Genomic DNA, 21,734 nt, shown 5'->3' on the forward strand with positions numbered 1-21,734 from the left:
TATGGAGATGTCTGTGCTGGAGGGTCAATGGTCACTTACCCACTGCAGTGCCCAGTGCTGCCCGCCAGGCCCAGCTTCACCTCGTGTAACCTCATGGGGCTCATTTCCCTGTATAGAAATACATAGTAAGGAGGAAGATGAATGTATATGTGGTTGATCTACATGTGCCCACGGTCTTCCAGCAGCACAGAGGATTTCAGTAGAGGCATGTACTGATATCTATACCAGCAAAAAAATCTAAATAGCCCTTTTGAGTATTTAGGCTGGGATATACATGTGTATATAATATATATAGTTTATGTAGTCTGGAGTATACATGTGTGGCTGAGTTCTACATATCAGAAGGAACAGGGCTATCGGCAGCACAGAGTATTTCAGGAAAGAAGTGTGATGATCTTGTAGACAGACACAGATCCGGTTGATGGCGACATCATCAATCGAGAAACGTTGGAGGCCGCGGATTGTTGCATGATTTTAAGAGCAGTGTGCGAAATAACAGACGAAGAGTGGAAGGAGATAAACCTTCCAGCAGCACAGAGTATTTCAGGAGATGACCGTACTAGGGAGAGGGTCATAATCTGAAACTAAGAATTATACAGTGGAAAGGGTAGGGATTTGCAGCAGCACAAAGTATTTCAGGAGATGAGTGTGCTGATCTTGATTGAGATGAACAGACTGAGACCAATAGTTACATACTGGAAGAGCCTGGTCTCCCAGCAGCACAGAGCCTTTCAGTGACCTACTGAAACAGTACATAGTTTAGTATGACATTATCTATCTTTTCAGTTCTGGACCATTTCCAGGCGATCCTTCTCCAGGGACGGGGCGGTGCGATATGTTAGATAATCCGCTGTCAGGAACATGTGTGTTTGTAATTCTCAGACCTCATCTTCGCTGTGGAATCTTTAGATTTTGTGTATTTCTTCCTTTACCTACATCAGCGCTGTCTGGGCTTATGTCTGCACCCTGATCTCCCAGGCTATGATGGTCCCCTCCTTACAGCTGCATCCATCCCCACCGTCTAGGCCTGTACACTGTATCCGTGTATATATGCTGGGCATTATTGTCAGCAAGAGAAGCCGCAGCAGCAGCTGTACTGTACACTATGTGAGACCAGCGTGCAGGGTGACAGTCTGTGCTCTGTAGTCACCTGTATATTTAGGATCTCCCAAGCTATGATGGTCCCTCCTTACAGCTGCACCCATTCCTACCGTCTAGGCCTGTACACTGTATCCGTGTATATATGCTGGGTATTATTGTCAGCAAGAGAAGCCGCAGCAGCAGCTGTACTGTACACTATGTGAGACCAGCGTGCAGGGTGACAGTCTGTGCTCTGTAGTCACCTGTATATTGAGGATCTCCCCGGCTATGATGGTCCCCTCCTTACAGCTGCACCCATTCCTACCGTCTAGGCCTGTACACTGTATCCGTGTATATATGCTGGGTATTATTGTCAGCAAGAGAAGCCGCAGCAGCAGCTGTACTGTACACTACGTGAGACCAGCGTGCAGAATGACAGGCCGTGCTCTGTAGTCTCCTGTATATTGAGCTGATCATAGCAACCTTCCCCTGTGACCATTCTTTGCCTTCATTGTCCTCTCTTCTTGCCTTACAGAGATCAGGAATGGGAATTTGAAGGCCATTCTCGGCCTGTTCTTCAGTTTGTCGCGTTTCAAGCAGCAGCAACAACAACAGCAGCAGCAAAGCCAGAAACAGAATTATCACCAGCCGGCTCCAGCATCCCAACATTCAGGAACGCCAAACCAGTGCCAGCAGTCGTATTATCCCTCCAGCACCCCCCATGCCCAGCCCTACTCACCCACTCAAGTCCAGTGCCAACAACCGCAGCAACCTCCCCAGTCACAGACTAAAGCACAAGGAGAGATGCACTCCAGGTACCAGCCATGCATTATATCATGTCATGTGATTATGTACAGGCAGCCCCTCCATAGGTAGAGACCCCTCCTCGGATTTATTGCACACTATGGTCAGGTAAATACCAGGTATATTGTGCCCTGTGGTAAGATGGAGACCACTACTCAGGTGTCTTATGCCCTATGGTCAGACAAAGATCCACCCATCTCAGATGTATTATTGTATTATGTCCTAGGGTCATATAGAGATCCCTCCTCAAATATACTATGCCCTGTGGTCTGATAGACCCCTCCTAAAATATACTTATGCTATATAGTCAGATAGAGACCCCTCCTCAGATATACTATGCTCTGTGGTCAAATAGACCCCTCCTCAGATCTACTTTGTCCTGTAGTCAGATGGACCCCTCCTCACATATATTATGCTATATAGTGAGATAGACTTCTCCTCAGATATATTATGCTCTATAATCAGATACGGACCCTTCCTCAAATATATTATGCTTTATAGTCATATAGAGACCCCTCCTCAGATATACTATGTCCTCAGGCCAAATAAAGCCTTACACTGGAATATCATGTGATCAGACAGACCCCTCCTCAGGTCTGGTTGTTGGATAGACCCTTATTTTCCTATACTTCAATCCATTTAACCCTATAAAGCCCCTCATCTCCAGTGAATTTCTGTGTACAGACAGACTATCTATAGTAATGCGCATTTCTTCTCTTTGGAAAGTCGATCTGTACATTACATAACACCTTGCGGTATAATTTGGATCACAAACCTTACATTAGCCATAGATTAGCGCTGACCCCGCCGACTTGCCACTCCGCCAGGTTCTCATGACATCATGGAGAATACGGCCCTTTGTAGTAGTGAAAAATGGAGCAATTAGCTGATTACCCCGAGGAAAGGTGTCCGTGTAACCCAAAACCGCTTCTTTTTAAGTCTTTCAAGGGAAAATCTCATGCACTTGTGGCGGAGGACACAAATACGTCCTTATCTGCTTTCAAGGGAGGGAAGGTCTCATGTTCAGGGAAGCGGCTGCACCCAAATTGTTTCCAAGCTGGAACAGTAAAAGCTCCAAAATGTTTAGGTTAGACCCAAAATTTTGGTAGTGCTGAATGTAATATACTGGAACGTCCCAATGGGTTATTTAGATGTTTGGTGCAGTTTAAATAAGAACCCTAACCCCCAAAACACTTACCCAGACTATTCACGGGAACCCTATGTACGTAGGTTTTTCCTCACTCCACTGATGTTGTCCGTTTATCCCATTGTACAGTTCCAGAGACCCCAGCGAGGTCAAGTTTCTGCGCTTCTCCATTGGGCAGAAGAAATGCTCCCGGTCAGTGCTGCCCCCTGGCTGTGTGCAGAGTGTACTGCAGCCCCCCTACCACACTAATGATACACATAACACACACTAACTGCTTGGCCAGTAACCTTGCTGTGTTCTCAACTCACCCCTATGGGATTTTTTGCATATTTTTACCAGAACTAAAGAGTAACCTGTACAATAATGATATCATAATCACTTTGCAGACGGACCAGAGTTTCGGACTTATTAGTCTACCTGTATTGGTTTGCATGGATTCTATAAGTTTGACCATGGATTTTCCACTGCGTGTGAACATGGCTTTATTCATTTTATTTATGTTCATTCTCTCATAAGTCTATTGCGTACATTGACATCCCACAGTTCTTCACCCTGACATCTGCCATTAGGCGAGACTGGGAACGGTCGTTTATGCATTAGATAGTCGGTCGGCAGGGTTGGTAAACTTTCATCTAATATGTATGGGCACCTTTGCACTTGTAATGCATCGAGTCCCAATTCTGTCACTCCACTTAGGTTGCAGGCAAGGGGGTGTATTGTATCCTTACCTGATGGCAGGCAGAAAGATTGTTGTACCCTTAACCAGATTGCAGGCAGGAGACGGTATTGTACCTTTAACCAGACTGCAGGTGGGAAAGAGTATTTTACCATTAACTGTATTGGAGGCAGGAGGGAGTATTGCATCCTTTACCAGGTTGCTGGCGAGAAAGGGTATTGCACCATTATCCACATTGCAGGCAAGAGGATTGCATCCTTACCCAATTGCAGGCAGGAGGATTGTTGTATCCTTAACCAGATTGCAGGCGGTAGACGATATTGTACCTTTAACCAGACTGCAGGTAGGAAAAGGTATTAATTGCATCCTTTACCAGGTTACTGGCAAGAGAGGGTATTTTAGCATTATCCACATTGCAAGCAGGACAGGGTATTGCATCCTTAACCTTTAAGTACTATCATGGTGTTTATCATAATGATATGTGCATGATAGACACCATGATAGTACTTAAGGGTTAACCAGATTGCAGGCAGGAGGGGGTATGGCACCCTTAACCAGATTGCTGATGGTTTCCATCTATGTTATATGGAGGCTCACAGGATTCCGCATTGGGCCAGTAGTCAGACTCTTGTATAGTGTAGCCGCAGCATTATAGGAGTTCAGTGGCTGATACCGGTCACACGTATACAGATAGGATAACAGGGAGCAGTAGATTGCACTCCTTTGCACACTCCCTTTAATTTGTGTATGTTTGCCCCAATATACTAGTTGATGTAACTGGTCATCACATGTTTGGATAGTAAAACATGAAAGTTCCCGACCGCTCAGATCAAGCCTGTCTCCTCCTGGTTCGCCGCCTCCCTGACAAGCAGATGTTTATCCGCAGCCTTTACATTACTGTCACATGCAACTAAAAAAAGAAAAAGGAAAAAGTTTTCAATCATTTTCTTTCTTTTTTTTTTTACCCCCCTCGGGCAAAAATGTAACAAAGATAAATCCGTGTTTGTGTGTGAGATGTGCGCATCAAACATGCCGTGCCGAGCTCATCACGCCGTGTCACGTCAGCCAGAACACGCAGATTGACATGTGCAAAGCTCCAGCTGGATGATGTGACAGAGCCGTGTCCTGGGGGTGAATGAATACCGCCACACAACAAAGGATAGATGGATACTGTCCTCTCCGTGACCCGACTGCGGTTACATGGCTTTGTGTTCTGATATTTCTATAGCGCCAACCTCTACTGTAGCGCTGTACACTGCTTATAATCATTCACAATAGTTCTCACTGCAGCGCGTGGATGAAACTTCTAAAGTCTCTAAGGTAAAGTCGCCTTTGTCACCCTGCTTGCCAAGACTCCTGAACGGCCAATTCACCTTGTTATTAGCAGGCTCGTGTCTATCTCTTGGGTCGTGGCCAAAAACATCAATTTGAGCCTCTGCGTGACACGGAGCGGTCAATGGACAGTATATTTGGAGCTGTGATTTCAGCTGTTGGATGAGTTGTGGGGGGAGGAATCCCCTCTTATCTCTGCTGGAGGATTTAGGGCTGGGGGGGCTTATTCTGAACTATACAGTACTGTATATACAGAAAGGGCTTAAAGGGACAGTACATTTTTTTATGATGTGTTCACACTTTAGTTTATGGTCACTATATTGTAGTTTGACTCTTCCATAGAAGCCAATGGAGACCCCTCTCCTCACTGTGACTGGGGAACCCCTATTCTCTACACCCAAGACTATCTCCCACCACTGACCTCCCAACCACTGTGTGGGATTTACCCCCACACCTGAACGTCGCAGGTCATTGAGGGGTTAAACCAATATTAATCGTTGTATAGTGAAAAGGTCTGAAATTATTATTATAAAATATGCATTTACATTTTTCACCATTTTCACGATTAAAGGGGAAATATCCCTTTAAAGGGGTATTTCCATCTTAAGAAGCTGCCCCCTATCCAAGGGATTGGGGATCATTTACAGATCAGGAGAATGGGGAGGTTTTGTTCCCCATTTTCAATAGAGCAGTGGTCGAGCTGGAATTTGAATATTGGGGAGTACAGTTTGCCCCCCACCCCGTAGACTGTTTCCCAGGCCCTTCCTTGCTTGTCTGGTGTTTCCTCCATATTGGCTTGCAGTAATCTCTCTGAACCGTCTGGTGTCTGCCGGGTGACTCTCTTACATCTTGCTCTTAGGGGCGATTTTCCATCTTGACACGGCCCCCCACTTTGTCCGGACGTGTCCATCATGCTGGGGATTATTTGGCTGCTTAGTTCTCCTTCTGATTTTTCTTCTTTTTCATACTTTAAGGCTCCCAGGTCCCAGCAACAGAACGTCGGCTGCAGGCAGCGAGGCCAAGACCCGGGGGCCGGTCGGTGGGAACAGGCGCAGTCAGAGTTTTAACAACTATGACAAAGCCAAACCAGTGAATCCTCCTGCAACTGTGACTGAGAAAGGTACGTGATGGGGGCTGTGGGGGGGAGAGCTGTAATAGTGGCTGTATGAGTTCTTGCCCAACTTTCTCGGACTCCTGAGAGTCAAAATAAATTATAGGGATGTTAAAACTCTCCCCAGACAATGCAGCAATGAACTGACCTTCTATAACACCGGGCTGGTACTGCAGTGTCATTGTGTACGTCGTCACTCCCTGCACGATTCCTTACCACAATGTACACTCACACTAAGCTGTTGGTATACACAGTGTAACACAATACGTCACACCTGGTCTTTTCAACCTGTCTCTATGGAGGTAGGGCTGACGGGTAGGGGCACTTATATACCTATATCTATGGCGGTAGGGCTGATGGGCAGCACCTCCACTTTTATCAATATAAGCATTGACAATACAATGTCTCCCCCTAGTGGACTGTCTTAGAAACTGCAGCAATGATAAGGAACACTGCTTTATTTTTAAAATGACTTAACTTTCGAAGCAAATTTACAAAGATTCTCAGGAAAACTGTCAATGGTTGACACACAGTGATTGTACAATACGCCGGTCTTTACGACACGCCATCCCACTCCCCAGTTCATCATTTTTCAGGATCACTATTTGCCGTCCGCTCTGGAGGCTGAAAATCTCTCTAGTCTGACCTTTCACATCTGAGGATTTGTTACAGTTGTATCCAGTCCGCTCTCTGTCCTTTGTGCAGTACGTATCTCTTCCCTGATACTTTGCTACAATGTATTGGTGCACGTGAACTGTATCTCTCTGAAGTCCATAATCTTCTCTCAATCTCCCATAGGGTTGTCCAGAGTGGATACAATTGTAACAAAACCTCAGCTGCAAGGTTATGTCCACATGGGACAAATGCATTGTGGATTTCATGCAGTAGCAATAATACATAAATGAGAATGAGACGTGTGTGAATATACCTTTAGGCCATTGAAGTCTACAGTGGTTGCTGGTGGATACAGCACAACTTCTGCACTAGTCATTGCACGGATTGTGATCTTCACCGGGGCAGGTGCAGATTTCTGAGTGGACTGGAGGTGGGGGGGGGGGGATTTCTCACATGAGAGGATTCTGTGTCCGCCAGCCCCACCCTCGAGTCTTCTACATCAAAGCAGCTCAATGTGTGACCTGGAGCTTCATTTCAAGGGTCATTGATGCGGCATTGTTCCTCCCTTTTTAGTGATGATACTCCCATAGTGCTTCCTGCCACTGCCAGATGTGGAGATAACATCAAGGATGAGAGCAGAGCACCAAATTAAAGGGATGGCTCCCCTAAAATATAAGTGTCGGACATTTTGGTAGTATCCACGTTCCCAGCAGCTACACCCCTGTCAGTACAGATTAAAGCTGTGAGGCTTCCACATTATTATGGGGCCACTACAGCTGATTTCTGATCTTGTATTTGCTGGAATCTGCCTGTAGAGGGCAGTAGTTGTCTACTCATCATTACATACAGTATCTTATAGTGAGCAAACTGTTTATTAACTGAACCAGTAGGTATGGAAAACCAGTGTAACCATTAACCTGAAAATCCTGATATCATTGGGGGAAGAAAGGCTTTACTGGAAAATCTGTTCACCACTTGTATGTTATATAGTAATTAAAGGGCAATTCCAAAGCCATCATGTACCCCCCTTCCCTTTTTAATAAAATTATATAAAATCTCTTATTGTTAAAAATTCCATCTTGATTCACATAAATGTTACATCCTGTATTATACTCCAGAGCTGCGCTCACTATTCTGCTGGTGCAGTCACTGTGTACATACGTTACATTACTTATCCTGTACTGATCCTGAGTTACATCCTGTATTATACTCCAGAGCTGCACTCACTATTCTGCTGGTGCAGTCACTGTGTACATACATTACATTACTTATCCTGTATTATACTCCAGAGCTGCGCTCACTATTCTGCTGGTACAGTCACTGTGTACATACATGACATTACTTATCCTGTACTGATCCTGAGTTACATCCTGTATTATACTCCAGAGCTGCGCTCACTATTCTGCTGGTGCAGTCACTGTGTACATACGTTACATTACTTATCCTGTACTGATCCTGAGTTACATCCTGTATTATACTCCAGAGCTGCGCTCACTATTCTGCTGGTACAGTCACTGTGTACATACATTACATTACTTATCCTGTACTGATCCTGAGTTACATCCTGTATTATACTCCAGAGCTGCACTCACTATTCTGCTGGTACAGTCACTGTGTACATACATTACATTACTTATCCTGAGTTACATCCTGTATTATACTCCAGAGCTGCGCTCACTATTCTGCTGGTACAGTCACTGTGTACATACATTACATTACTTATCCCGTACTGATCCTGAGTTACATCCTGTATTATACTCCAGAGCTGCACTCACTATTCTGATGGTGTAGTCACTGTATACATACATTTTATTGATCAGATTGTGTGATATGAATATACTGACATGTTGCACCTGAGTATAATACAGGATGTAACTCAGGATCAGTACAGGATAAGTAATGTAATGTATGTACACAGTGACTCTACCAGCAGAATAGTGAGCACAGCTCTGGAGTATAATACAGGATGTAACTCAGGATCAGTACAGGATAAGTAATGTAATGTATGTACACAGTGACTGTACCAGCAGAATAGTGAGCGCAGCTCTGGAGTATAATACAGGGTGTAACTCAGGATCAGTACAGGATAAGTAATGTAATGTATGTACACAGTGACTGCACCAGCAGAATAGTGAGCGCAGCTCTGGAGTATAATACAGGGTGTAACTCAGGATCAGTACAGGATAAGTAATGTAATGTATGTACACAGTGACTCTACCAGCAGAATAGTGAGCACAGCTCTGGAGTATAATACAGGATGTAACTCAGGATCAGTACAGGATAAGTAATGTAATGTATGTACACAGTGACTGCACCAGCAGTACAGTATGTGGATATAACAATATCTGGCCATGTAGCAGTCATCTTGTAGAGTTGGTCAGTCCAATCTGTGGTTTCTCTGTTCCCCACCATGAGAACCTGCGGGTTTCTTTACATCTCGGTTGAATGTTACATTTTAACTCCGGACCCTGTAAATATTAACCTGAGTTTTTGGAATGTGGCGGTCTTATCATTAACTGGCTGACCCCATGGCCTCCTTTTGGGGCACGGTATCTGTAGTGGTAAATGGTCTTTATCATTATTGGGACCTGACAACTGACCATATTAAGGATCATGTATGACTACTACAGACTATATGGTTACAGTCGTCTCGTGGTTCTCTGTCAGGGACGAGCGCCATACCTTCCATTTAGGACTCTCTGATGCTAGAATAAAGCAATTCTGTCCATTGATCTTGTTCAAGCGTCCGATACTTGGAATTCCAGGCACGTGGACGTGTTTCCAATTATTAGGGAATGGTGGTCAGAGAAAACATTGTATAGTTTACATAACGGTCAAGAAAATATTCACATCATTTCCCTGAGGGCAAAAGGAAGCGAAAAATCAGTAGTAAGGAGCTGGAGGAATGTCATGGTTTCTGGGGTAGGGGGTCGCAGAACATGGCGGACACCAGGAGGGGATGTACATCAATAGTGTGAAGCAGGGGGTGACATTCAACATGGTGGAACCCAACAGGTCAGTGCTGCAAAACTACAACTCCCAGCATGCCATGCAACGCTGTAAGAAAGTCCCCATAACAGTAGTAAGTTTTGGCGCTTTTGTATTGTCCTATATCTGGGACTTCTCCCCTACCCGCCATGCCACGCACTGCCTTTGTGTCATAATATATATACATATACAGTCTTTTGTTTGAAGGCGGTGGGTGGCGGTGAATTCTTCTCCCATACAAGGCAGGAGTCCTGATGTTTGTTTATAGCAGCACTCCGCTCACATCTGTAAGGATCCATAAAGCTTCACTTTTCACATATTTCTTGCCATTGTTTAATCTTGAGGAGGAGAATCATCCAGTATCTGATTCTGCCATTATTCTTCCTGGCGCTGTTAGATCTGGCAGGTGGACGCTCTGATCCAGGACTGTAGGATTGGCGGGTCTGGGGGCTTCCTTATCTCTCCCTGGTGACCTTCTCCTGGAGGCCCCTCAGTGCTTTGATGTCTTGTTGTATCACCACTTTATTACATTTGTCCTTCCTCTTTGTATAATCCCCGCACACTCCCTACATTTCAGGTCAACACAAACTTTCTCTTGCATTTAAAGGAGAACTTCACCCAAAGTTTTGCCCAGTTAACAAGTTTGGGCCACAGCGACTTCATCTGCAATTCGTGATTCGTAACCAAAGCTCGCCGTGTCACCCTGCAATACCTTCTCTGGTGTATTTTATGGCGTCTCATTACCACCTGGGAGATGTTGCGACAGCAAATTGTAGTTGCAAAAAGTCGAGCAGTATTTTGATATTGTTATGTAATACTCGAGTATAAGCCGACCCCCCCCTAATTTTACCTCAAAAACCGGGAAAACTTATTGACTTGAGTATAAGCCAAGGGGGGCTTTTTCAGCACAAAAAACTGTGCTTAAAAATTCGGCTTATACTCGAGTATATACGGTAATAATATTCACTAATAAATAAATTTTTTTTTTTTTTTTTTTTTGCAACTCCAATTTGCATTCGCAGCACCCAGGTCACAGCGCAACTTCATTCATTTACAAGAAGTCTCACATGGCGATATTTGGTTATGCATCAGGAATCTCGGCCAAAATCACCGTGTAGCCATAGACGTAGTTGCCACATGACAGACGTATCCATAGGAGCGCATATATGACTTGAACAATGATGGACTTGTATCAGTGTATCATCATCAAGGCTCTTGTGCAGCTCAGTCCTACTCACTTGTGTGGGGCTGAGCTACAGTACCATGAACGGCCACATGGACAAGTGGCGCCATTTCACATGGTTGGACTCCATGAATACGGCTGTAGAGTCTATGAATAAAGGAACAGACAGCACATGGATGGCATCTGTGTTGTGTGCATGAGGCCTAAAGAACAGGCAGGCAGTGTTAAACCCCCTTTAGGCCAAGGCCACACGTTGCAGTAAAGCTATATGTTTTTGTTGCAGACTTTGCTGTGGTTTTTTGAGCTAAAGCCAGGAGTGGATTGAGCAGAAGGGAGAGCTATAAAAGGAGCATAGGAGAAGTACAAGAGCCTCCTATAAGCTCAAAAATCAGCAAAATCTTCACAAAAATATTGAAGTTTTTCCGCAACATGACCTCGGCCTAAACTTGTGTGACTCGAGTTGTGGGTTCAGCTCTGGCTGGAATCGTGCATGCTCCAGCCCCAGCTTATAAGCAGGGAAACACCTGGAGTTGGCCCCTCTCCGGGTCCGCAGCCACTTTATTAGCAATGATTTACTCCATGGTTTCTGAGTGTTACCCCCCGACATCAGGTGGAGGTTACCATGTCCCGAGATAAGAAGAATCCGTACAAGGTCCCGGCTGTTCTATAAACTCAGATAAAAGTGAAGGGTTTTCTGCTCCATCTTCATTATAATATATGAAAGGATCAAATTCAAAAGGGTCATGTATAATTGTAATGTCCTGGGGAGGGGCCGCATTGAGTGATGGGCTGGGGTACAATACTATCTGTGCAGGGGTCTGTAAGCTTCAATGCTCCAGCTGCTGAGAAACTGCAACTCCCAAATCCGTAGAGTATTACGCTAGGTTTACCTCCGCGTCAGAGACCCCTGCATGGAGGACGTTTCTTCTGACGGTCACCCAACACGCACCATTATAGTCTATGAGGTCCGCGGGTAATAGATGTTTTTAGCGGACAATTTATCCATCATTCTTGGTCCTCCCCCGTGGTCCTGCACGACAGAGAGCCCAGCGAGAACCTAGCCTTAGGCCGGAGACATCATGTGAGCTGGGGGGAATGATCTTTAGATGGGCAGTCACTTTAAGCAGAGATCTGGATGGAAGATTTAGGGTGGCGTAGCATTGGGTCATTGACCATGGGAGATCCGTAGATGGCAGATCACTGTAGATGAAGACGATTCCTCCATGGTGGAGGTCACTGTCAAGTTATACTGAACTTTGGCTATAGAATTGGGGAGCAGAATACCGGATGGATGAGGTTTCCTTGTATAGCTAGAATGGCATGGAATTAAGGGTTCCCCTGGTAGAGTGTGGGGGGTGAGCACTGGATGTCGTTACTTATAGATTTGGAGATGTGGGGGGGCTTTTTACAGAGGGCCGAACTCTTATAGAGTTGGGCGTGGAAGGGCAAGGTGGTGGGTCCTATAGAAATGGTGGGGGTCTCTATAGGTTGGGAGCAGATTACTAAGTGGGGGAGTGTATGCGAGGAGTATGGAGAAGACTATGTTACATAATAATAACGTAGACTTGTCCCTCAATGCCAACCATTAGTTTGGGATTGAGGTCCCTGTAGAGCTTGTAGAGAGAAGTTCCTGGGGTACAGGAGTCTTTAAAGTGAGGGTCTGCATGTTTAGGACAAAGCTGAGTATCTGTAGAGATGTGTGTTAAGGGGTGGTGGTCTCTACAGAGTTAGGTTAAGGGACAAAGTACTCAAGGTTGGTGGTCTGCAGATGTAGGTAAATGGAACATGTACAGAGATGAGTCTATTTAGAGTGAGGGTCTGCATATTTGAGACAGAGCAGAATATTTTCAGGGCGATGTGCTGAGGGGTAGTAGACTATACAGAGAGGTAAATGGAGTAGAGTACAGAGGTGAGGGTCTCTTTAGAGTGAGGGTCTGTATAAAGAGGACATGGGTGGTGTTCTACAGAGAGGTAAATGGAGCAGGGTACAGAGGTGAGGGTCTCTTTAGAGTGAGGGTCTGCCTGTTTGGGACAGAGCAGTATAGGGCTGAGGGGTGGAGATCTTGCAGAGGGTGGAGAGATCGATGTTTCACCTCTGAATGTTCCACTTTCCCTGGGAGAAGATGTAGCAGAGCTGAGCAGCCAGCGTGCAGTGGAGAGGACACACACTACACTGCACTGCACACAGCGGAGGCTTCACAGGTAACTCGCCATTACTTGTATTTTCTGCTAGTTTTGTAGTTTTTGGGGGTTTTTTTTACATTGTGTCAAGTTTAGGTTTAATTTTTTTGAGAACCTAAACGTGGCTCGTGCCGCAGGTCATTCACCTGTTACACTGTGCGGCCAGATGGCTGCGTTATTAACCCCTCGCTGGCTGGACACTGATAGGTTCCTGCTTACATACAAAATACATTAGAATTAATATTTCTTTCTTTCTTTTTTTTTTTCGTGCAAGTTTCCACATAAACTTCTGTGATCTGGATGAGCTCAGTGACGCAAGCTTGTGTTATATCGATGAGTATCCTGGTCAGTTGATATTGAGCTTCAACGTCTGTACTAAAAATATTAAATAATACTTATTTTATTATTTTTATTACATTTTTCTAAGTTTCATTTGTAGTGAACGCAAATTATAAATTATAAAATATTAGAAGGATCTGCCTTATATGAGGAGGAAGATAGGGGGAGCTATGAGGGAAAAATACAGAATTATCTCTTGTCCCTGTGTCCTAAGATAGTACTTGGAGTCCGGCGGTCAGTTTTATATACATCATAACTATAAAGTGGTGGTGATATAAATGGTGGTCTTGCCCGGATGGCTTATTGGATCTCCTCTCCCCTAATACATAATCGTCACCTGTCCATAACTACTGATTGTGACACTGTTAGAGGAGTTGTGTGATGTCATTGGGGGCGGGGTCAGTTGTGGAAGAGGCAGAATATACAGAACTATGAGCTGATCAAATCAAATAAAAAAATGCTTTATTGGCACGTCCGAATAGGTATTTGGCATTGGGCGGGGGGGGGGGGGGGGGGAGTTGGGTTCGGGTGGGTGGGTGGTGGGTATGGGGGGTGGTTTGGGTTATAACAGTCCATGGAGTCTCATCTTCCTCTTCGTTGGCGACTGCTATATAGGGGGGTTGGAGGTGGGGGTGGGGTGTGGTGGGGCGGGTGTATTGGGATAAATATAATAGTCCGTGGAGTGATCATCAGTGCAAGGGAAGTGACCAAGAGCAGCCAATCACATTCCAGATTTCATTATTCTATGATTTACATGCAACAGACCAGAATGTGCGGTCATTTCCTTCAGTAAGCACGATTAAAGGGATCCTGTCACCTGTATACATGGAGGCACCACTGCCATCATATGTAAAGACTACACTTTACAACATATGTTCATTTGGTTAGAAGGACATCTAATTCCAATTGTATTCTGCTGGTGCAGTCACTGTGTACATACATTACATTACTTATCCTGTACTGATCCTGAGTTACATCCTGTATTACACTCCAGAGCTGCGCTCACTATTCTGCTGGTACAGTCACTGTGTACATACATTACATTACTTATCCTGTACTGATCCTGAGTTACATCCTGTATTATACTCCAGAGCTGCGCTCACTATTCTGCTGGTGCAGTCACTGTGTACATACATTACATTGCTTATCCTGTACTGATCCTGAGTTACATCCTGTATTACACTCCAGAGCTGCGCTCACTATTCTGCTGGTACAGTCACTGTGTACATACATTACATTACTTCTCCTGTACTGATCCTGAGCTACATCCTGTATTATACTCCAGAGCTGCGCTCACTATTCTGCTGGTGCAGTCACTGTGTACATACATTACATTACTTATCCTGTACTGATCCTCAGTTACATCCTGTATTATACTCCAGAGCTGCGCTCACTATTCTGCTGGTACAGTCACTGTGTACATACATTACATTACTTATCTGTACTGATCCTGCATTACATCCTGTATTATACTCCAGAGCTGCGCTCACTATTCTGCTGGTACAGTCACTGTGTACATACATTACATTACTTATCCTGAGTTACATCCTGTATTATACTCCAGAGCTGCGCTCACTATTCTGCTGGTACAGTCACTGTGTACATACATTACATTACTTATCCTGTACCGATCCTGAATTATATCCTGTATTATACTCCAGAGCTGCGCTCACTATTCTGCTGGTGCAGTCACTGTGTACATACATTACATTACTTATCCTGTACTGATCCTGAGTTACATCCTGTATTATACTCCAGAGCTGCGCTCACTATTCTGCTGGTACAGTCACTGTGTACATACATTACATTACTTATCCTGTACTGATCCTGAGTTACATCCTGTATTATACTCCAGAGCTGCGCTCACTATTCTGCTGGTACAGTCACTGTGTACATACATTACATTACTTATCCTGTACTGATCCTGAGTTACATCCTGTATTATACTCCAGAGCTGCACTCCCTATTCTGCTGCGTACATATGGCAGCTACGCTGTTGTTGAAGAAGGGGGAGCTCTGAAGTATAACATAGGATAAGACTTACGGACGTTTGGTGAGCCCTTATAGACAGTTTTACGTTCTTGTGACACTACATGGGCCTCTCTCCCATTGCTGCCCCCGGGGGTTACCAGTCAGACTGCAGGATACACAGTAGCTGCCGGTGACAGCATGTAATACCGGCTGAGGGGGAAGGATATGAGCAGCTTCTGCTCCATACACAGAGCTAAATTCACACCAGCTGTGGATACAGGGACCCCCCTCCCCTCGGTCCCTGGTTGAAGTGGAAGTAATTGTACATGAGTATCGTCTGCGCCTCACAAGCCCCCGACTCCCTGATCCTAATCTCTAGACGAGTGTTGGGACTGATGGATGACATTGCACCGGCTTCCCCTCCACAATTGATATTTTATCTATTTTTTTTTTCTTCCACCTCCCCCCCCCCCCTTCATATATTTCATGTCTGTTTCCTGGGGTTGGTGTTCGGTCTTTATGACTTTGTTCCTGCCCTTATTTAGCTTCATCCTCTACGAGGCTTTTATACCTCGGCTGGTCTCGAGCCAAGTCCGGCTCAGGCAATATTAAACAGTTCATACAAGATAAAAGTTACCATGAAATCCTAACCGAGGAGTAAATCTCTTCTCCGGAGCTTTCATCTCCCGTCACCGTCCGCCCCCAGCCCTGCCTGATGTCTCCTTAAGACCTCTGTCACACAAAGATTTGCACCTTCTTACGTCAAAAGTGATGGGAAATGTGTATAGGGATTAGCAGCAGGAGTTGTGGCACGTTGTGTGGATGGATTTGTGTATACTGTATGGATGGATTGGTGCACCCTGTATGGGTGGATTGCTGCGCTCTGTATGGGTGGATTGGTGCACTCTGTATGGGTGGATTGGTGCACTCTGTATGGATGGATTGGTGCACCCTGTATGGATGGATTGGTGCACTCTGTATGGATGGATTGGTGCTCTCTGTATGGGTTGATTGGTGCACTCTGTATGGGTGGATTGTGCACTCTGTATGGATGGATTGGTGTTCTCTGTAAGGGTTGATTGGTGCACTCTGTATGAATGGATTGGTGCACTCTGTATGAATGGATTGGTGCACTCTGTATGGGTGGATTGTGCACTCTATGGATGGATTGGTGCACTCTGTATGGGTGGATTGGTGCACTCTGTATGGGTGGATTGGTGCTCTCTGTAAGGGTTGATTGGTGCACTCTGTATGTGTGGATTGTGCACTCTGTATGGATGGATTGATGCACTCTCTATGGGTGGATTGGTGCTCTCTGTATGGGTGGATTGTTGCACCTTGTATGGGTGGATTGGTGCACTCTGTATGGGTGGATTGGTGCTCTCTGTATGGGTGGATTGTTGCACCTTGTATGGGTGGATTGGTGCACTCTGTATGGGTGGATTGTGCACTCTGTATGGATGGATTGGTGCGCCCTGTATGGGTGGATTGCTGCGCTCTGTATGGGTGGATTGGTGCACTCTGTATGGGTGGATTGGTGCACTCTGTATGGATGGATTGGTGCACCCTGTATGGATGGATTGGTGCACTCTGTATGGATGGATTGGTGCTCTCTGTATGGGTTGATTGGTGCACTCTGTATGGGTGGATTGTGCACTCTGTATGGATGGATTGGTGTTCTCTGTAAGGGTTGATTGGTGCACTCTGTATGAATGGATTGGTGCACTCTGTATGAATGGATTGGTGCACTCTGTATGGGTGGATTGTGCACTCTGTATGGATGGATTGGTGCACTCTGTATGGGTGGATTGGTGCACTCTGTATGGGTGGATTGGTGCTCTCTGTAAGGGTTGATTGGTGCACTCTGTATGTGTGGATTGTGCACTCTGTATGGATGGATTGATGCACTCTCTATGGGTGGATTGGTGCTCTCTGTATGGGTGGATTGTTGCACCTTGTATGGGTGGATTGGTGCACTCTGTATGGGTGGATTGGTGCTCTCTGTATGGGTGGATTGTTGCACCTTGTATGGGTGGATTGGTGCACTCTGTATGGGTGGATTGTGCACTCTGTATGGATGGATTGGTGCACTCTGTATGGGTGGATTGGTGCACTCTGTATGGGTGGATTGTGCACTCTGTATGGATGGATTGGTGCTCTCTGTATGGGTGGATTGTGCACTCTGTATGGGTGGATTGGTGCACTCTGTATGGGTGGATTGTGCACTCTGTATGGATGGATTGGTGCACTCTGTATGGGTGGATTGTGCACTCTGTATGGGTGGATTGGTGCTCTCTGTATGGGTGGATTGGTGAGTTCTGTATGGATTTATTGGTGCACTCTGTATGGATGGATGGGTGCACCTTATATGTGTGGATTGGTGCACTCTTTATGGGTGGATTGGTGCACCTTATGTGGATGGATTGTTATACCTTGTATGGATGGATTGGTGCACCTTATATGGATGGATTGTTATACCTTGTATGGATGGATGGATTGGTGCACCTTGTATGGATGGACTGATTATACCTTGTATGGATGGATTGGTGTACTCTGTATGGATGGATTGGTGCACTCTGTATGGATGGATTGGTGCACCTTGTATGGATGGATTGGTGCACCTTGTATGGATGGATTGGTGCACTCTGTATGGATGGATTGGTGCACCTTGTATGGATGGATTGGTGCACCTTGTATGGATGGATTGGTGCACTCTGTATGGATGGATTGGTGCACCTTGTATGGATGGATTGGTACACCTTGTATGGATGGATTGGTGCACCTTGTATGGATGGATTGGTGCACTCTGTATGGATGGATTGGTGCACCTTGTATGGATGGATTGGTGCACCTTGTATGGATGGATTGGTGCACTCTGTATGGATGGATTGGTGCACCTTGTATGGATGGATTGGTACACCTTGTATGGATGGATTGGTGCGCTCTGTATGGGTGGATTGGTGCACCTTATGTGGATGGATTGTTATACCTTGTATGGATGGATTGGTGCACCTTATATGGATGGATTGTTATACCTTGTATGGATGGATGGATTGGTGCACCTTGTATGGATGGACTGATTATACCTTGTATGGATGGATTGGTGCACTCTGTATGGGTGGATTGGTGTACTCTGTATGGATGGATTGGTGCACTCTGTATGGATGGATTGGTGCACCTTGTATGGATGGATTGGTGCACCTTGTATGGATGGATTGGTGCACTCTGTATGGATGGATTGGTGCACCTTGTATGGATGGATTGGTGCACCTTGTATGGATGGATTGGTGCACTCTGTATGGATGGATTGGTGCACCTTGTATGGATGTATTGGTGCACCTTGTATGGATGGATTGGTACACCTTGTATGGATGGATTGGTGCACTCTGGGTGGATGGATTGGTGCGCTCTGTATGGATGGATTGGTGCGCTCTGTATGGATGGATTGGTGCACTCTTTATGGCTGGATTGGTGCACCTTGTGTGGATGGATTGGTGCACTCTGTATGGGTGGATTGGTGCACTCTGTATGGATAGATTTGTGTACGTTCTATGACTTTGTACAGATTATTGCCTTTTTTAATTTGCTTTATTTTGTGTGGATTAGTCTAGGGCTACACAGCAGTGTTACTCACACAACATGAGATCGCGTTGTTGCATTACAATATTGCATCCTTTGTTCACAGTCTTGTTGCAACCTGCAACAGCAACACAATAGTAGCAGAGAATGCAAAGCTTCTGGATTTTTCGTGCAGATCACTGGACTTGTCACCATGTTGCCCTAGTTTTATGGTACTTCTATAGTTTCTGCCTTTTGTGTAGCTTTTGTACTTCTCTGGATTGTGTACTAGACTTCAGAAACGGGAGAAGGCAATGACAAGTAAAACAGATGTGGCTCTGTATCTTTGGCGCTACGTCTGTTAAAGTGATCCCGCTGCTATTAGTAATAGATTTGCAGGTCGGTACGGTATACAGTCTCTTACATCGCCATTAACACCTTCATTTCCTGGCCTGATGGAGTGCAGGGGATGATAAACCGCACGTTCTCACTTACTTCTAGTATAAAGAGCGAACTCGCTGCCAGGAGCGCAGATGGGACGGTCGTCTGGATTGTGCAGAGGAAATAAGACAAGTCCATGGGCTTCATATAGATCTGTAGACTATTGTCCCTTTTCTTATGGAGTTGGTGTAACTGAAATTTGTTGCAATTTTGCAAAAATAGTCGGTAGACATATCATATCCACAATGCATGAGTAAACCCCAAGACGACTTGTACACGGAAAGTGTTTCTTCAAGCCTTTGTTGCAGATTCTTCCCTTTGCATTGAAATCCGAAGGGGAAAACGGCAGTCTGATCCCAAGGCCAAGACCCCACGTAGCGGGCTGCAGGAAAAAACATGGCGAAAACGCATCAAGGTTACTCCTGCTTTTCCCATAGAGTCCGCAGAGGAATTCCTATAGCGTTTCCATATGTATAATTGACTTTCTGCGATTTGCAAAATAATGCAATGGTTTTGGAAGTCACAGAATTTCCCCTGCGGGTTTTCTTATATAATGTCTGGGTGATCCCATCCGCTTTGCAGATACTGTAAGACGCTGCGTTTTTTGCAGAGGCATTTACTCCACATGGGGCTTCAGCCTAAGGATACATTCCCCACTTACTATATGCTATCTATAATACGGATTTCTTCTTAAGTTGTAGAGGCGCTTATTTGGGCCCCTCTGTGGTTCCTGGGCCCATAAGCAATGGCTTCTTCTGCACCCCCTATAGCTACGCCCCTACCCCTGCCTCATACTGAGGGTGTGAATACTTACGCATGGGGATAATTCTGATTGAACACTTACATCCATAAGTATAACCGCCATCAGACGCGCCTCTTACCACGCTGCGGTGGTCGCCCCTTTAATACTGCTGCGGTGGGTAGTCGCTGTGTACACAGATCTGATGAATTATCTGCGGCTGTAACGGATTACATTTGTTCGCACTCCACAAACCATCCTCAGGGAATGCTGTGAAGCCGGCTCGCCTGCACGGGGTAAGTATGCTTGTATCAACAAACGCCGCTTCACTTCCCTTCCTGTCAAATAGCAGAATTCCCTGCGCCCCTCACATCGGGGTTGTCGGACATGGACGGGGATATTAGAACAACCCGCTAAGAAGTTTGGGCTTTTTGTTTAATGTGATTTAGGGTGCCAAGGTATTTCCAAAAGGCTGTTGTCACATTTTTCCATCGGGCGTTTTTTGTGTGTATGGGTCATGGGACATGCCGCAAAATATGGAGCAGGTCCTATACCTGTCCCTTTTGGTCTGTCTCATATGTTCAGGGACCGCACACAGATATCATTCATATTTCCGCTACGGTTGTGTGCACGGGGACTGGGGCCTTGAGCACATGACCATAGGGTCCATATGGGTTCATGAAAAAGTCATAGGGTGAGAACAGACCTGTCATTCAGCTTGGATACTTCACGTAATATGGGTGCAGTAATGTACCCATAATACACTTATATGAAAGTAGTCTGGATGCAAGAGGTGCTGCAGCTGTCCGCAGATGAAACCCTGCATTTCGGAATAATGCAAAGTCTGTTGCAGGACCCCCTACTGTTATGTATCATATATAGTACTGGTCTAATCGAATTGGAAAGAGACACCTTATGGGCCTCATGCAGGCCAAAGGGGCTTCTTATGCACCGTTCCATTTCGATAATAATAGAACAGGTCCTATCCCGGCCTGTGAAATCGCAACAGATCAATAGAGATCAGAAGGCAGACGGAGTTCATTCCACTATAAAATCTTAAAATTTCACTTCCACGCATGGATCTACTAGATCACTCCATTATTCCTATTAGTCCTACATCAGGAAGTTTGGGTTGCGATTTTTCACGGCGGCGCCCATGCTCCTGAATCTGGAATGAATGAATCTGGGCGAGGTCACTCCGGTCGATCTCCTTTCCCGCCTGAACAGACACTTGCGGCTTTTCTTTAAAATGGAAATATGCCTGCGATAGATGTCGGACGCTCCCCTGTGCCCGCCGACAGGAGAAAGCATTTGGAACATGTCGCTCTCCGCAGGATTTACTGATAGTTCAATATTTGTGCAGCGCGCGCTAATAGGAAACAGGAGTCTCGGCACATGGTGCTTATTATAGGAAAAGCTGAGTCTGCTAATAGTCGGGGGTCTCCGCTTCATAAGCCTTTCGATTGCCATTTGATAGTTGTATCTGCGCCTGGGAAAGTGGGTGACAGCCAGTGTAGCTAGAGAGCCAAAGTAGTTGTTCCCATGCCAAGTTATACCATGATCGTTCAG

General features: G+C 45.4%; 1 protein-coding gene across 9 annotated transcripts in view; it reads left to right on the forward strand.

Moving 5' to 3' along the window:
- NAV2 (neuron navigator 2) overlaps positions 1-21,734 on the forward strand; it is a 262,355-nt gene that overhangs the window by 184,871 nt on the left and 55,750 nt on the right. For 6 of the 9 annotated variants that reach the window (XM_075281269.1, XM_075281261.1, XM_075281262.1 and 3 more), the window contains exons 5-7: positions 1,616-1,895; positions 3,161-3,223; positions 6,014-6,159. In XM_075281269.1, the coding sequence (XP_075137370.1) occupies positions 1,616-1,895; positions 3,161-3,223; positions 6,014-6,159 (489 nt within the window). The remainder of the gene's footprint in view (positions 1-1,615; positions 1,896-3,160; positions 3,224-6,013; positions 6,160-21,734) is intronic. The other 3 variants (XM_075281263.1, XM_075281264.1, XM_075281267.1) reach the window with 1 other exon arrangement.

This window comes from Leptodactylus fuscus, chromosome 7 (genome assembly GCF_031893055.1).
Source record: "Leptodactylus fuscus isolate aLepFus1 chromosome 7, aLepFus1.hap2, whole genome shotgun sequence".
NCBI lineage: Eukaryota > Metazoa > Chordata > Amphibia > Anura > Leptodactylidae > Leptodactylus > Leptodactylus fuscus.